This window comes from Peromyscus leucopus, chromosome 3 (genome assembly GCF_004664715.2).
Source record: "Peromyscus leucopus breed LL Stock chromosome 3, UCI_PerLeu_2.1, whole genome shotgun sequence".
NCBI lineage: Eukaryota > Metazoa > Chordata > Mammalia > Rodentia > Cricetidae > Peromyscus > Peromyscus leucopus.
The window spans coordinates 151,472,121-151,489,703 of record NC_051065.1 but is presented as its reverse complement, the minus strand read 5'-3'; the positions used below and the strand labels follow the sequence as shown (position 1 = coordinate 151,489,703).

The 17,583-nt window shown below is 44.7% G+C and overlaps 1 protein-coding gene across 6 annotated transcripts in view; it reads left to right on the top strand.

Annotated features, from left to right (window-relative positions):
* Positions 1-16,722, top strand: part of Dcp1b (decapping mRNA 1B) — a 40,581-nt gene extending 23,859 nt beyond the window's left edge. For 4 of the 6 annotated variants that reach the window (XM_028880528.2, XM_028880525.2, XM_037204223.1 and 1 more), the window contains 6 exons: positions 1,119-1,185; positions 3,164-3,299; positions 9,103-9,231; positions 11,255-12,106; positions 14,218-14,463; positions 16,511-16,722. In XM_028880528.2, the coding sequence (XP_028736361.1) occupies positions 1,119-1,185; positions 3,164-3,299; positions 9,103-9,231; positions 11,255-12,106; positions 14,218-14,463; positions 16,511-16,591 (1,511 nt within the window). In that variant the 3' untranslated portion in view covers positions 16,592-16,722. The remainder of the gene's footprint in view (positions 1-1,118; positions 1,186-3,163; positions 3,300-9,102; positions 9,232-11,254; positions 12,107-14,217; positions 14,464-16,510) is intronic. The other 2 variants (XM_028880529.2, XM_028880527.2) reach the window with 2 other exon arrangements.
* The last annotated feature ends 861 nt before the right edge of the window (positions 16,723-17,583 follow it).

Genomic DNA, 17,583 nt, shown 5'->3' with positions numbered 1-17,583 from the left:
GTCTCAACTTTTGGCAAGTTAGTGATTTAGATTCATAAAGCTTTTTTCTGATACCTGCTTAAAATAGCATTAAAAAGATATTTCCTGTGCCTTTGGATATTTATATCAGTACTATCCTGGGGCAGACAGTTCATGTCTGCATGGTGAGATGAATGAACAGAAAAAGGTGTTTTTAGACAATCATAACTATCTTTATACAAAATAATTAAATGCTTTGAAAGTTCATATTTTTTTAATTTTTTGTTTTCCTTTAAAATACTTTTTGCTAATTTTCATTCCTCTATCATAATATTGCTGCTGTTTTCAGTGAAGTTTTTAATGTCCATGTAGTTCATGTGTATTATTTATAGGAATCTTTGCATATATTACCAGGACCTCAACTAGATATTTACAAATGTATCCTGCAACTGTTTTAGCCTCTACTACAAAAGTGATGGAGCTAGATATATACCAAATTTAATAGATAACTTATTTGAAAATTACTAAATGAATCAACCACAGTTATACTACATTTCTGTTCATTGCTAAATGGTTACACCATAGTCATACCTAACCTTCCAACATTTGTAAATTTTCTGTATGGACATTTTAAAATGAAATTTATTTTTAAATATATTTTTTCTAGTTCCCTATCCTAATAACTCACTGCCAATTTTTCAGTTAACATATTCTTGGGAGAAGGAGCGGGAAGGAGGTTTCTAGGCATAATTTGAGCATCAGGTTTCTGAATATTTAAAAATAAAGATGAAATGTGTTTATGAAATGTGCAAATGGAATATAGAAACAATGAAGTCTCAAAGCCAAGCAGTTTAGAAATCCTGGTCTCGTTTTCAATCTGTAGCCACTTGTGTAAGAAGCATTTACCAACTGCCTGTCGAGCTAGAGGCTGCACCGTTAGGGAAGCTGCTTCAGTGTGTGCACAAAGTCCTCAGCACTTCCAGTAGAGTGCTTGCCTTTGACATGGAACTCCAGTGACTGGCTTCATTTATTTAGTAATAAATCAAACAAATTCATTCCACAACTGACCATTATATATTTTCCTCTAAGACAGAAAGGGAATTTCTTCCATTGTGTGACTTTGAAGATGCTTATGGCTTGTTTGATGTGTTTTTCCCCAGTGTCCATTTATGGAATTTGGTTTTATGATAAGGAAGAGTGCCAAAGAATTGCAAAACTGATGAAAAAGTAAGTATTAAAAGGCCAAGTATTTCCTAGTACCGGGTGCTTTGACTCACGCTTCTAAGTGTGTGAAGCAACACTAACTTTACCAGGAAGTGTTTCTCAGCCATCATCTTCAACAGGACCCCAAAAACACTGAACACTGCTTACTAAATGAAAAAGGAGAAAGAAACGGCTTCTGTGCTTTCTCTAGGTCCACCATCTGCATGATGTGCCTTGTTCTGCCCCGAGTGCTGTGGCTGGTTCGGCCATGGGGGGTTTCTTTGGTGTTTTCTTCATTTGTAAATAAGTAGTATTTTCTCTGGATGTGTCCATCAGGAAAAAGAACATGCAAAGTCATCCTGAAAGGGTGCCCCCAAGGCTTTAATACTCTACTTCCTGCCTACCCTTTTACAGCTTCCTAAACTGTGTTCAGAACTCAGAATCCCCAGTGCCTCAAATACCAAGTGCTTAAAATTGTCTTTAGTTCTCCTATCTGGGAAGGTCAGAATCCGTGTTCATTTAGCAATCAGTGCAGTCTCTCTCCCTCTCTCCCCCTCTCTCTCCCTCTCTCCCCCTCTCCCTCTCTCTCCCTCTCCCCTCTCCCCCTCTCTCCCTCTCCCCTCTCTCCCTCTCCCCCTCTCTCCCTCTCCCCCTCTCTCCCTCTCTCTCTCTCTCCCTCCTCCCTCCCTACCTTCCCACCCCACCCCCCCCCCCGCCCCAGTTATTTGTCTCACATACTGGTTCTGAGGTGCTTCTACATTGCCAACCACTTTCCTCCTCTCAGCTCCCCTAGTTTGCATCAAAACGAGGCCAGGTGAAGTTGGTGGACTCTGCTTGGCTGTTCAGTTTTGCTGCTGTTTATGCAAATGGCCAAGAGCCTCAGGATGAAGTGAGTTCATGAAGCTGGGTCTCTGCCTAGGCTAGCTGCTCCCCACCCGGATGAGATGTTCTGTCTGTAAAGAACCAGTATTCATTTCTAAATCCAGGGGCACTGAAATGAAAAAGTGACCCTCCTCCCAAGGGAATGAAAACCAGGGAACACATTCTTATAAATAAAATTGACTCCTGAAATTCTCGCTTGTGAGAGCTAATTTTAGGCCACCCGCTCAAGTCCCAGATGGTGATTAAGTGTGTTCAAACTGGTATTTACCACCATAACAACTAGTTCCTTAAACATTTCATGTTGTTGTAAATTGTTCAAGGGATAATAATAGCAGGATTCATATGGATTAAAAAAATACCCCATAGCGCAGCCAAGAGGTCATGGTAAAGCTGGTAGCATTCTGCAGTGATTGCCTAACAGCTCAGGCAGGAAAATGATTGTTACTAGCAATGAGCAGTTGATTAGCGAGGATTCAGATCCCTTCTCTAGTTAGAATAAAATCTCTTGGTAACTTCACAGGTCTTGCTTTACCGTTAACTTCATGGCTTTAACAAAAGAATTTGGGCTGCAACTCAAAACAAGCCAAAGAAGAGGTTTTAGTTTTTTTCTTTATGTTTCCCAGCAGCATTTAGAACCATGTGGTCAGTGTTAGGATGTGACCTTTTTGGTACCTCCAAATTTCCAGAAAGCTACCAGATCTGAGGTGGTCCTGTCCACCTGGCTTGACCTTGAGGTATTTGGGAAGGAGGGGGATCTCTGTGTCATGCCGGTCATTCCTGTTGAATGTCTGTTCTTTGGAAGGCTTCCTCCATGTCAGCGACAGTTCTGATGCTACAATGTAAAAGCAGCTGTGGCTGATGTGCTGAACAGTGAGCACTCTGTTATTCTCTTTACAAAAACAGGTCGGGCAGGCTGTCACCCACAGGTCATAGCTTGCTGACTCATACCCTGGATTTGCATATGTGGCCAGTTGACTCAAGACCTCATCTCTCATTCTCTGTTTCAAATGCCTGAGTAGTCTTTCTAAGATGGCTCTAATGGGATGAAAACCCTTGGGAGAGAACTGGAGTGATGGCATTTGTTTTGACTAGTTCCCTGATATTTCCCTTTTTTTTCTAGCCTCACTCAGTGTGAGCAGTTGAAAGCCTGTCATGGAGCTGGAGCAGGATCCTCCCCAGTGACCCTGAGTTCAGGAGAGGGCAGAGAAGTAGATATCTTACAGATGCTCACCAAGGCCAAAGATGAGTACACCAAGGTGAGTCTGTTCTTCCTATGATCGCACTTAACCACAGTGACAAGATTGTCACTGAGAAAAGACTTAAGGCTCTTTGAAAGCCAATGGGGGAATCAAGATCTCTTTGCTTTTAGTGACTGTAGACCGTTTTGTGCAGTGACTTAAAAAGATAGCCTAAGAAATCAATAGCCTTCCTACAAACAAATCATATTCGGTTAGAGGACTTACTACCTTTACAGTGGTAACATGTAGATAAATCAATCATGTCTTCATTGGTGGGCAGGCCTTGGGATCCCAGGATTTGGAATCTGAAGCAGGGGATGGATGGTAAGTTTCAGACCAGCCTGGACTGTGAGGCTTGTCTCAAAAACTCAAAGCATGGGCCCCAGCAGCAGGGCTCAGTGGGTAAGGGCACCTGCCACCAAGCCTCCTGACCTGAGCTTGGTCCTTGGGACCCACACGGTGGAAGGAGAGAGCCGACTTCCACAAGTTGTCCTCTTTTGACCTCCACACATGTGCTGCGGTACCCTCCCCAGTGAATAAATAAAAGATAATTAAAAATTGTAAATCAAAATAAAAAGCATAAAAGTAGACTTGAAGAGACACAAGTGTGTGCCCTGTTCTTAGCGAAGGAGTAAGAAGACTGGATGTAAAGTTATCATTCTCCTTCAGCCTCTAAGTCTGAGGTGATTTCTAAAGAAATACTGCTGTTTTCTTTTCTTCTCTTTCTCCTGGAACAGACAAGCTGACTGTAGGGGAAATAGACAACTCCCCAGCGTAGTGAGGAGGGGGGAGGGGCTGTAAAAACCAGCAGTATTGACTGGAGGTAGAGTAGGGGCCATGAAACAGGCTCTGCTTGATGCTAAAAATTGGTTATGAATGTGTAGGGTACTGTAGATTGTTGGTATTCAGACACAGGAGCCAGATAGGCCAACAGGATAGCTGAAGCCAGAATTAGATGCAATTATAGATCCATTTTATGATATGATAAATAACTGTTTCAGGTCAGTTTTGTGAATGGATTCTTTGTGGTGGTGTTTGTTTGTTTTTCAAGACAGGGTTTCTCTGTGTAGTTTTGATGCCTTTCCTGGAACTCGGTCTATAGACCAGGCTGTCCTCGAACTCACAGAGATCCGCCTGCCTCTGCCTCCTGAGTGCTGGGATTAAAGGCGTACAGAATTCAAACTGTGCCTCAAACCAGCCCAAGATGAATCTCAAATGTTAGAAAATTCAAGTTCCAGAGGAAAACTTACTTGGATCTCTTTGCAATCTAGGAAAAAAGAATCCTTCTTAACTGTGCCTTAAAACTCAAAACCAGTTAATTTCAACTATATAAAAAATTAACATTTTGCAAACTTTAAAAAAATGAAAAAGAACAACAACAAAACAAAACAAAAACCTGGACAGTAGTGGCTCACACCTTTAATCCCAGCACTTGGAGGCAGAGGCAGGCAGATCTTTGTGAGTTCAAGGACAGCCTGATCTACAGAGAGAGTTCCAGAACAGCCAGAGCTGTTACACAAAGAAACCATGTCTCCAAAAACAAAAACAAAACCAAAAAAAAAAACAAAATGAAATGTAACAACTGAAAAGAAATATTCACACCTAAAAACTAGGAAGTGGGTTAAGTCCCCTAAAAATTGAAATATAAAAGATTAACACTCTAGAGAAATGGGCAAAATAAAATAAAATTAAGAAAAAAATAATCTTAGAATTTGGAAAATGAGTAAAAAAAATATAAGAAAATGTAACTGAATATTACATTGTAGCATCATTAGGAAAATCATGACTTCAGCCACAATGTTTGATCTGAACAGTCTTTGCAGGTTATACTTCAAGGGTGAAAAGAACAACAAATTTGAAGCTTAGTTCAGTGGTCTTATTAGTAGGAATATTGACCTTATAATTTTTCAGCTGTTACAGATACAATAAATGAGAAATTACATTAGTGTGTCTAGAACCAATCCTTGATGTAAGAGAAGAAAATCAAACTAAGTTAAAGTTGGCATCTTAAGTGGAGACATCAAAATTAGTTCATGTTTTGTTTCTTAACTATGGAAACAAAACTGAAAGCTCCTGGCTCCCTGCAAAGACTCAGAAATGATCGACTGCCAGTAGCAGTTAGCACCCTCGCTGCCCAGGGTCATTTCCTCCTAAAAAGTGTCAGAGTGCCAGTGGCTCACGCCTTTAATCCCAGCACTCGGGAGGCAGAGCCAGGCAGATCTCTGTGAGTTCAAGGCCAGCCTGGTCTACAGAGCAAGATCCAGGAGAGGTACCAAAACTACACGGAGAAACCCTGTCTCAAAAAACAAACAAACAAAAAAAGTGTCAGACCTCTTTGACGAAGTTCCTGATTGTGGGCAAATGGGATCCTACTCAGTGGCCACTGCCGCCAGCTTACGAGAGCACCAACCAGAACACAGCAGCAGTGTGGACTGAGTGCAGGACATATAATCATGAATCATGTGGATCATGGTGATGAGTGAGAGAGACAGCGTGGACGAAATTCAACCAAAACCAAACTAGTAGTGGCCTTTCCTTTGAAAGTGCTCAGACACCAGTTCCTGCCTCTGACACTGATATTTGGTGTGTGTGTGTGTGTGTGTGTGTGTGTGTGTGTGTGTGTGTGTGTGTGTGCATGAAGTCACAAACAAGCCACAGTTCACATGTGGAGGTCAGAGGAAAGCTTTCAGAAGTCAGCTCCCTCTTTCTGTCATGTAGGTTGTGGGTTCTAGGAACAAACTCAGGTCATTGGAGATCCAGGAATTAAACTCAAGTCCCAGGCCCCTTTTCCTCACTAACCATCTCATAGGCTCACACTAGTAGTATTCTGTCTATAATCTTGCCATGTGAACTCTTGGACTCTTCCAGCTTTCCATTACATGGTCTTCTTGGTATTCCATAAGCATTTGAAACTGATTTCTGCTTCCTGAAGGTGCCTTCCTGCCTTTCCTCCCCTTCCTCACCCACCCAGACAAGGTCAGACTTTCAAGGTCCCTTTCAAGTCCTTCCTGTCACATGAGTTGTGCCTAACCCCCCCCCCAGCTGATGTAAATGTTAGTGTCCGTCACATTAGAGAGGCCGTCTCCTGTCGACTCTTGCCTCTCATGTATGCATGTAGGCGTTTTAACATACACAGACAAGGTACAGAGCATCAGTAAAATGGGTCTGGTATGGTGAAGTGGAAAATGGAAACAGTAATAAAGAACAAGGATTTTCCCCTCAGAATTCTTGTGAAGTGTATCTCCATTTTTGGACATGTTTAAAAAGACATAGTGGAGTTGGTATGAAAGAATTTCATGTCTCTTGATAAGGATTAAATGAAAACTTCTGAGATCCCTTCTGTCTCTGGAATCTGGTGGGGAATTCCGTCTGATTTTTAAATTAATTTTTTAATTTAATTGAAAAGTAAAATTTATATAAATTAAGGCATACAACATGATGTTTTGATACCTATATACATTGTGGAATGGCTAAATCAAGCTAATTAATGTATGTATTACATACATAGCATTTTTGTGGTGAGAACATTAAAATCTACTCTGAGTGCCTTTCATATATGCAGTTTTTAGCTGTAGTCACTGTGATGTGTGGTGGATCCTTTGGATTTCTCCTGTCTGATGTCTTATGAACATGCTCACAATAGCCTGTACCCCAAGCCTCTGATAGCCACCATTCTCTCTGCCCTTGTGAGTTCTTCTTTTCTAGATCCACATGTAAGTGACATTATGTGGGATTTGCCATTCTGTGATGTTTTGACTTCACTAAACACATTTTCCTTGGCTTTTATCCTTGTGATCACAAACGGCAAGGCTACTTTTTTCTTTTGTGTGTGTGTGTGTGTGTGTGTGTGTGTGTGTGTGTGTGTGTGTGTGTTGTGTGATTTATCCATTGATCTGTTGACACACATTTAATTGATCTATGTTTTTGCTGTTAATAAACGGTCCTGCAGTGAACATGGAAGTACAAATGTCTCTTGGACATATGGCTTCATACTCTCTAGTTATGTGCTCAGTAGTTGGATTGGTAGGTCTTCTGGTAGATATGGTTTGTTTGTTTGTTTGTTTGTTTTTTTCCCTTAGGAACTTTGGTACTGTTTCTACAGATTGCCAGCAATACTGCACCAGGATTCCCTTTGCTCCATAGCCACATCAACACTTTACTATCTTTTGACTTTTTTAAAAGTATTTTTATTTTATGTGTATGCACCATGTGTGTGCCTGGTGCCCATAGAAGTCAGAGAGGGCATCAGATCTTCTGGAACTAGTGTTATGGATGGTTGAGAGTGCTGGGAACCAACCTGTGTCCTCTGGGAAAGCAACAAGTGCTTTTAACCTCTGAGCCAACTCTCCAGCCCCTCTTTTGCCTTTTTGAGCTTACGTATTCTACCTGGAATGATGTGAGGTCTCATTGTAACTTTGATTAGCATTTCCCTGTGATTAGGGTTGTCATTGTGAGTCCAGACTGGGCTCTATAGCAAGGCCCTGTCTCAAAAAGAAAAGGGAGAAAAGATCTAAGCAGTAATGTGTAATGGCAGGCAAAGCTACCTCAGTGCATAGGAAAGGTGGGGGAAGTCTGTTTTCTTTGTTTAAAGTAAAGAGTCATTCTGTAGAATTAACACACCTCTTTGTAAGTGGTAAGAGGGGCTAGCGACTCCTCTGGCCAGCGCTTTCTAAGTCAGGGTCTTGTGTGGCCTTGCCCTGCCTTGCTTGCCCTGCTCTTAGGAAGACAGCAGTTGACCCATGCAGCGACACCACCACTCACTGTCACTCACTTGAGAAGAATGTAAAAATAACACTTTATGACTTAAAAGCAATTCCACACTCTATTCAGTACTAATGCCTAATGGCCAAAGAATTGACAGGACTCTTGGAAAATGTAGTTAGGCTTTTGTGTGGTTGATTTGACAGACAGGTGCACACAGTGGCACCCAAGCCCAGGCCTGTGTCCTAGAATAAGAGACTGTGTCCCAATAGCTAGAAAACCCCTGAGAACTGTGGGCTCCCGAGATGACATGGTGCCTGTCATTCATGCTTTGTCAGATGTGACGACTGTTTCAGGCATGAGGCATTGACTGGACAGCTGAAGCAAATGCTACAAAGAGAAGGCCCTGTGTATTGTTTTATTTGCTGTTTTAACAAAATGAAGCACAGCGTTATCGCCAGGCGTTTTTGTCATGAGTCCTACTGTTAGCGGTGGCATGGTTGGTTCCGTTAACAGGTGATAATGAGTCAGGATTTGAAATGATGAGGCCTGTCTCATCTGTTTATGAAATTCTAATCTGTAGTGAGTGGCTCAGAACACTTCATTTAAATTATCCTGTTTATGCGAGAAGTCATCTATTAAATAAAGGTGGTGTTAGCAATTTTTAAATCAGTGGTTTGAGACAGTATTACTTTTTAGTTTGTGGACCAAACAGGTTTAGATGCTTGGGTTAAGTATTTTTAGCAGCTCCCTGTATTCTACTCTATATTATTTCTGTGATTGCTCACTATCAAAACCTATTAGACTGGTTGTTTTGAAACTATTTCTTCTTAAGCAAACACATAGCCTTCCAACTATCCACAAGCATGTGGGTCCTCAGGGCTAACTGATGTAGGTGGTAATATTTTAGGACACTGAATTACACACACCAAAAAAATTGTAGTTGATTCTACCTATATGTAGTTCCCATCAGAAAAGTAGAAGAGATTATCCTTCATGCATGAAAACTTATTTAAAGACTAGCCATCTACCAATTAGATAAGTAAGAAAGGCTGTAGACACACTAGAGCTGCTTTTATTTCCTTCAAAAAGTGAAGTGTTTGGTTTTTTTCCATTCCAGTGTAAGACCTGCTCTGAGCCCAAACAGATAACCAGTTCTTCTGCCATCTGTGACAACCCTAAGCTTATCAAACCTGTCCCCGTGAGACCCAGTGGCAGCCAGAGGCTACAGGAACCCCTTCCCAACAAGGTACGAGTCGACTGCTTTCTTTGTTTTGTTCAAAACAGTTTTCATCTTTTGGAATTAAAATATAATTCCATCGCTTTCTCCCTCTCTTCCCTCCAACCCTCCCTTGTAAACACCCTTTGCCTTCTCTCAAATTCATGGCCACTATTTTTTTAATTCCTAAGTATTATATGTTCCTAAATATAGAAATACAACCTGTTCAGTCCAGGTTATTTGTTACGTATATGCGTATGGTGTTACTCGTATGTACATGTTTTCGGGGCTCACTGTTTGGCATTGGATAACCAGTTAGTGTGCTCTTTCCTAGGGGATACTGTTTCTCCTGCTCTCAGCATTCCTTAGTTGCCTGTAGTTCTTTGTCTAGGAGGGAGGCCCCATGAGATCTCCCCTTCCATGTCAGCATACCTTCTGTTGGGTGTCATGGTCCTTTATTCACAATAGCTAGGAAATGGAAACATCCTAAATGTCCTTCAACTGATGGATGGATAATGAAAATATGGTACATATACGCTATGAAATACTGTTCAGCTGTAAAGAAAACTAAAATTATGAAATTTTTAGATAAATGTGTAAAACTAGAAAAGATAATATTGAGTGAGGTAACCCAAACCCAGAAAGACAAATGTTACATGTTCTCTCTCATCTGAGGCTCCTAGACCCAGATCTCCCAATATGAGATTATAACCTGGAGTCACTACACAAAGCAGGGAAATCCTCTGCTTTCATCTATGACCTGTGGGATTCTCAAAGAGCTTTACCCATGCACTGCAGGGGAGGGCCTGGCCCTGCTGAAGGACACCTAAGGTCGTGGAGAAAGGCCGGGTTTTGTTGCACTGTGCATCTGAACTATGTAGCATGGGTGCTCTTCCTCAGGGATTGTCCAGTTGACCACACGCTGTGCTTGTGGCTCATGAGCCAAGACTGCTTAGAAGATCCTACATTGTTCAAAGAACAAGTGTCAGGGGAGACAGAAGCATAAACCTTCTGAGAGAGGTGCCTCCTCAGGCCGCTGGAGGAGCAGCCACCATAGCAGTACAATAAAACGTGACATTTCTCAGCATCACTGTGTACCCTGAGCAATGCCAGGCTCTGGCCGTGCGGCAGAGTGCCTGTTCTGGATTAGCTCTGGGCCAGGGAGTAGGGGAAGGCCCACAGGCCTGGGGCGGTGTGTGTGCTGTGTGCTGTCCACAGCAGTACAGCGGAGACAAACTTTGCTGATCAGCAGGGCCCATTGTTGATTGTAAAGGAAACATATCTGTTCTTTCATCATAGTTATTCCTAAGTAAAGAGATGTTTTGCAAGGAATTAATTTAAATCAGTTCTGAAAATGAGCATGAGCCAAAGACAGAAAATGACTTGACTAATGAAAATCTTGTTTTGAATTTTTCAAAAAAGACATATTTCCTAACTCATTTTAGCTTTTCATTAGTTTTCTTGAGAATTTCTCTCATTTGAGTAGATAAACCAAGATACATAGACTTTAGAATGGGAAAGAGGACCAGCTCAGGGTCGGGAGTGGTGTAGCGGCCAGGCATTGGATACACCTGGTCCTTGCACATTAGATTAAAACACTCTTCTTTCTAGCCTTGCTCTCTCTAATTCTGTGAAAAGCTGCCAGGAACCTGGAGCTCTTACGTCCTGCTTATTTCCAGTACAGTTTGTTCTCAGCAACCCTAGATGGACCCTGGCTGTAGAGATGGGTTACCATGAAGTATGTGCAATCTTATACTATAGAGTGTAATTTTGTCCCCTAATCTGCCAGCTGCAGACCCCTCAAGGATCACATGCATGTCTTATCAAGTGGCCAGATACTGTGATGTAACAACAGCCTTAGGGGCAGGGAGGGGAGAATGCTGTGAAGATATTAGACATTTCAGAGGTCTCAGGCTTTTCGAGTTGATAAATTTCACCCGTCACTGATCCTTTGTAAATAGAAGAACTCATCAGTTAACTGAGTTCTGCTTCACAGCCCCCCTGCCATAACCAAACTGTGTGAACCTATTTTTGGATATCTTTTTTCCCCCAGACCTTGGACCCTGAGCCCCAACACTTATCTTTGACAGCTCTATTTGGGAAACAAGACAAAGTTCCCTGTCATGAAATTCTGAAACCCTCCCGGTCCTTTGCCCACCACCACCACCACCATCACCACCACCACTACCACCAGCAAGAGCAGCTTCCAGTTCATCAAGGAGTTGGATGCTTCCTGTCCTATGAAGAGCCCAGAATGCTGTCCCTGCCTGTGGAGAAGCAGCTATGCCCAGCCATTCAGAAACTCATGGTGGGGAGCACAGGGCCGCACCCGCTGCCACAGCACCCTGAGCAGTGGCCCTGTGAAAGTGGCAGCCCCAGTCCTGCAGGGCCAGTTCTCCCTGCTCCTGTCCAGCTGGGGTCCCCCTGGAACGGAGGGACTGCACACTGTGCACAGAGCACGTGCAGAAACTACAAGCTATTCGAGCAGCTTCGAGGTGCCTCGGGGGCAGCACATAAATATAAGCCCTGTGCACCTGCCAGCCCAGCTGTGGCCACTCAGGTGGCTCCGTGCCAAAGTGTGGCCCCGTCACAGCTGGTGTATTTCAGTGGCCCCCTTCCTCCCCCCACACCAGGACATCAGGATCTCAGGAAGGAGCAGTGTGCCCTGCCAGCACAAACGCTGCCCCCCTCTGGCAGCCAGGAGAACAGCCCCAGTGTGCTCCCTACTCAGGAGCTGCTGAGAAAGCTCCAGGTAGTACATCAGGAACAGCAGCTACAGGTGGCCTCCCGGCCAGCCTTGGCAGCCAGGTTCCCCGTGTCGGCCCAGAGCTCGGGGACAGAAAAGCCTGTGGAAGCCTGGGCCAACAAGACAGCCAGCATGGAGAATCAGGCTCCTCTAATGCAGGTAAATACGTCCTGGGAGAAGAACGATGCTATAGTAACGCAATAGGATTTCCTCTGCTACAGGGAACGTGTGTCACGTGAGCCTCCATTTAGAACAGCTACCCGAAGCCCCCTCAGTGTGTCTCTTTGTCTTTCACCTTGCCTCCTGTCTGGAAAGAGAAGCTTCTCTCTGCTTACAGTCTGGTGTCCTCTGCCATTTAGAGGTGGTGTGTAAAGTTAAATCTTTACCATGTCATGAAGCCTGAAGACCAGCCCAGATGTGGAAAACACCTAGTCTTTGACTATGAAGACCCATGGCAGTTGGCTCTAACATTTTAAACATCTGGCTGATTCTCAGCCTTCATCCTTTGGTTGGTTATTGCTTGCTTGTTGGCTCCATCTGTGATTGTGGGTGTTTCCTACGTGTTAGTAGCCACTTCCCTACATAGTGGTGGAGAAAGCGAACTCTGCATCCCACAGCCGGCAACCCTGTGGGTTCCTGAAGTAAACAGACACAGCAGTAAAGGTGCTGCTGTTTTTATTGCCTTCTAGGTGATCCATATTATGAGGACAGGCAGAAACAAGTGTACCACCCACAAACTGCCAGAGAAGGCAACACAGTGCCATTTCTAGAAATAGTGTGTCTTTCTGGGAAGATAGCTGTCTGTACCCATCAGCAACTGGGACAGTCGGAAGCTGGGGTCTGTTGATTGTCTGCCTGTAGTGGCATCTGAGGGTCTGGCATCGAGTCCCTGAAACCGTGCTGACGTTAAAGATCGGAGAGTTACCCTTACTTGTTTTATATATATGACACTGTTGGTCTTTTTCACATGTTTTATCACACAGTAGCTCCTCAGAAATTGTTCCCATTCTTTAAAGCAAAGGCCCAGGGCACAAACCGTGTATGTTTGGGAGTGTGAACCGAGTCAAGGTGTTCATTTTGAATAAGTCCCAGATGCAGGTGCTTTCTGTGGCCAACTGGGGCTTTGTCCTCCCTCTCAGCAGGGCAGAGTGTTGACCACATTTTAAATGTCTGCTTTCATTTCTCTTTGATGATTTAGAATGAGAAAATCAGGGCTAATAATCAGACTAAATGTCTGCGTATACAGTTCTCTTTGTTTTTAGTTCTCACAAATGTCAGGATCCAAATAAGGAAAGTGTATATTCTGCCAACCCACGCCGTGCTCCTCCTGGCCTTAGGAGCATCAGCTCTCAACACCTCTCCTTGGGATATCAAATAGGGAAAGCTAAAAGAAACGAGAGCCTGTCTTCCTCTAGGCCATTTTCTGCCCCCAAAGATGCCAAGGGAGTGACGACAAAATCACAGCCACATCTAAATTGCTGCTTCTCTGCTTCCTTCTCATGAGTGGTGGAGGGCTTTGAGGCTGAGAAGTAAGATACTTTTGTTACCTGAGTTAGAGACACATGGTAGCTGTAGGAGTCAGTCAGACCCAGTTCAGAATGTCACTTGGATAATTGGGAAAGTCATTTGAATACTTGGCTTTAGACCTGACAGGCAAGGGAATTAGATCGACTCAGCAGACAGGTGGGTCATGGTGCTCCAAGCTCCATGTACCCGGACCTTGCTCTTCATCCCATGATCTACCTCCTTACCCTCTCCCTGTCCCTCTCCCCATGCCAGCCAGGAGAAGCAGAAGGCATGCTCTCTGTAGATAAGCAGAGAAGGACCAGAGGGGCAAACCCACAAATCACAGTTCCTCCTAGTCACAGGAGGTGTCTCCTTGAAGAGCCAGGCTTGAGAGCTGTGTGTGCATCTGACAAGTACATGCTGCCACTCCCGCTGGTGACAGGACCTCAGGGCAGGGCAGTGGACAGCTAGTGCTGAGTAAAGCCAGCAATCCTAAACGCATGTTACCTGAAAACTAACTTCTCACCAGGGGTCTAACTGCATACACAGAGGTCATGGCGTCACGGGTGATTCCAGAGCTATGTAGTGGCCGTGGAGTGTGGAACAGGAACAGATCTGTCAGCCTCTCCCACCCACAGCATCCGGGATGATCCCCACTGAGCACCCCACTACCACCATTGTGAGCAGGGCCTTTCATCTCTGGAGTGACATTTTGTGGGTTGTTTCCTAACTCTGCTTTGTGTGCATGTCTTTGCTGTGAGCAGATCACCTCATCTCAGTGTGCTCCTACTCCAGTGGCTTCTCTGCTGATGCCCCCTGTGGTTTTCACACAGTCCACCTGTGCCCCACTGAGGGAGACTGATAATGGCCTCATGCCTCTAGGAAGCCAAAAACTTCCTGCTGCCTCCTCCAGCCTCCTTCTGCCCCTGCAGAACTGGGAATCCTCCACTGTGGCCAGCAGGCCCCTCACCAGGCTACAGCTCCAGGAGGCACTGCTGAACCTCATCCAGGTAAGACTGTTGACCTAACTAGCAGTGGGCGCCATGGCAGACCGAGTTGGCTGATGCCTTCTTTGGATGCCATAAGAGTAACCCCACCATCACCACCACCAAAGAGCTTCTAAACACAGTTAACTGGATGATAGTTAGAAACTACTGGTGGCCTGAGATGTCTCAAGCCTTCAAGAGATTTGTGACTTGGAGGAATGAGCAAGGCCTCCTAGCTACCAGCTGCAGACAAGAAGGGAGCACGTGATAATGATGAGCCAGCCAGGGCACTCTGGGAGCTCACTGCTGGGAACATCCCAGAGTCATCCCAGGCAAGTTGCAGTTGTAAGCCGCACCGGCTCTGACCGCTGAGAACGTGTTCAGCTATGCTTCTAAAACCGACTGCCCAGAGGAGAGTGGGGTGATGGGGTGCCTCGTCAGCCCTGCCTTGAGTGTCTCCTCTGTACTGTGGTGGTGACTCATACCGAACTCTGGGGCGTGCACTATTGAAGTTTAATAATTCACTCGATGCCTATAGGAAACCCTATTAATATGGGCCAGCCAGATCAGGTAAAGGTGTTTGCCACCAGGCCTGATGACCCACAGAGTGGAAGAAGACAGAATATTGTCTTCTGATCACGTCTGCGTTGTGGCATATCCATGCCTATACACACACTCTATACACAGAAAAAAAATCAATAAGTATAAAAAATTTTAGACCCATTTTTGTCTGAGTCTACAGACAAGGAAGCTGAGGCTTCGCTTGGTCTGGTGTCACACTGAGCCTGGCTGCAATGTCCATGCCCCTTGTTGTGTGGCCCATGTAAATTAACGTTCCAGGACTAGACCTCCATGTAGTGGAGCACACTCCCGAGTGAATGATAGGCCCTGGGAAGGGTAGTGCTTGAAAGCACACAGAAGCAGACACCTCAACTAATGTGTTAAGGAATCCTCTTAGCTTGGGTGGTCTTGAAAGTGTTTGTAGCACTCGGTCCATCGCCGGACAGCTGCAGGAGAGCAGGCCAGCCTCTGGTTGTCTGCCTCTCCTGTTGATTCTCATCCCTGGTGAAAACATTTCTAGGGTAACATGTTTTAGAGAACAAAAGGGATGGGACTGGAAGCAAGCATCTCAGTTTGGGGGTAGAATGGCAGTCCAGTATGACTGGGCCTTCCTAATTAGATTATGTCACTAATCTTAAATACACACCACGATAGAAATACGGTCCACCTCTTCACAATAAGTTCATGAGAATGTAGAACAAGTATCTGCACATTTATTTACCAGAACAATAAGGAAACCCTTAAATCTTAAGGATTCTTTCTTTTCTGACTCATTCCGTCTGATCACATTACCCCAAGGCTGTGTGTTGTGACTTAGCTGTTTCACACTTCTCCATGTTGTGGAGTTTGTCTTCCTGATACATTGCTAAAAGTCACTCGGGCATCTTTGTAGGAAAAGCAGAAATAACATCTCTTTATCCGTGGGGTGGGAACGACACTGACTGCGGGGTGGGAGGGAGTAACCGGGGAGGGGCCTGGAGTGGGAGGGGACAGCCTCCAGCATTAATCAGGAGAAGCACTGCCCATACCCCGAGTTCTCCCCATCTTAGACAGAGAGCCCAGAGACTTCCCACAGGTCATGGGAACGGCCATGCTGCCTTTGGGAAGGTACCAATGAGCCATGCTGTGGGTAAAATCCCTATGAACGCCCCAAACAGTGCACAGACATTGGGACAACCTAGAGAATTTTTAGGAGGGACCAGCCAACTCCTAAGCCGTTGCCAAGGCACTGTGACTCATTCCTCCTGGCCCATCCTACACACTGCACAGCTGGCTTCCGCGTGGCGGGGTTGCTGTCTGTGTCAGGTGTTAGGAGCACGTGGACTTCACATGCGGGCTGTCAAGTCCAGCAGCCCTGTCCCAACCTTGCCTCAGCCCCTTCATGTCCACACACATAGGCCGACCCGGCCAGCTGTCAGCACAAACAGCAGGGGGCGTCAGCTCCAGGCAGGAAGCCTTGGCTTCTGCTGCTCGAGTAATGGTCCCCTGGCCTGTTGGCTTTGTTTTCCAGAATGATGACAACTTCTTAAGCATAATCTACGAAGCCTATCTCTTCAGTGTGACACAAGCAGCCATGAAAAAAGCCACGTAAGCGACTCCATGAGAGCAGAGACTGGGAGAATTGGCTCTCTAGGTCCTTCACGTGAACTGGGTGACCAAACATGTTTCTACCTTTTTGACAAAGTATAGTAATACAAAGTAAAATGGTTTTGGACTGTCGAATATCTTGGGGTTTTTTTATTCCTTGTTCTTGAAGAATCCCATCCTCCATTATACAAATTGAGTAAGTAAATGCTTTGGGCTCCGGTCATATAAGATTAAATTTTTTCCTACATTTATGAGGCCATTTTAAGAAGAATTGGGCTCTTCATGGGAGGGGATGTTCTCTCGGAGCTATTTATTAATAGCTGAAGCTAAAGAGAGCAATTTCCTAGTGTTTCCTCTGTGTGCCATGGTGCTTGATAACCACCAGAGGGCAATATTACCCTACAAGTTACCTACTAAGGATTTCATGAGCTCTTGAAAGCAATGGTTTTGTTTTTGTTTTGTTTTGTTTTTTGTTTTGTTTTTCAACAAAGTCAGCCTTTCATTTGTAAAGCTCCACTTGGCATGTTTGATCTGAGTCTTTGGAGAAAGACTTTCTGAAGGCATTTCTAGCCAGTTTCTATCTAGAAGGTTTCAATAGACTTGAAGCAACACTCACATTTCTCAATCCAGGGTACTTCTTGAGACCCAAACAGTAGGATCAGCCTGCTATCGCTTCCAGACAGACAGTCTCATTTAAAAAATGTGCTGGGGAATGGGGGAGGGGGTGGGGTGGGGTGGGAGGGGGGTGGCATGAGACTAGGTAGTGGCTATCCAGGGCCAGAAGGTCGAAGATTCTCCGAGCTCTGTAGCAGTACTGTTGCTGCGTCATGTGCAAAGAGATAAGAAGCACAGTCCTAGAGGGAGGCAAAGAGCCTTGCAGTCCCCAGAGGGAGCATGTGGAAACTGACCCCTGCAGAGCATGCACAGTGACTAAAGCTGCCTGGTTTTACCATTGTAGTTATTCCTGGACCATGAAAAGATTGTTGGCTTAGTGCT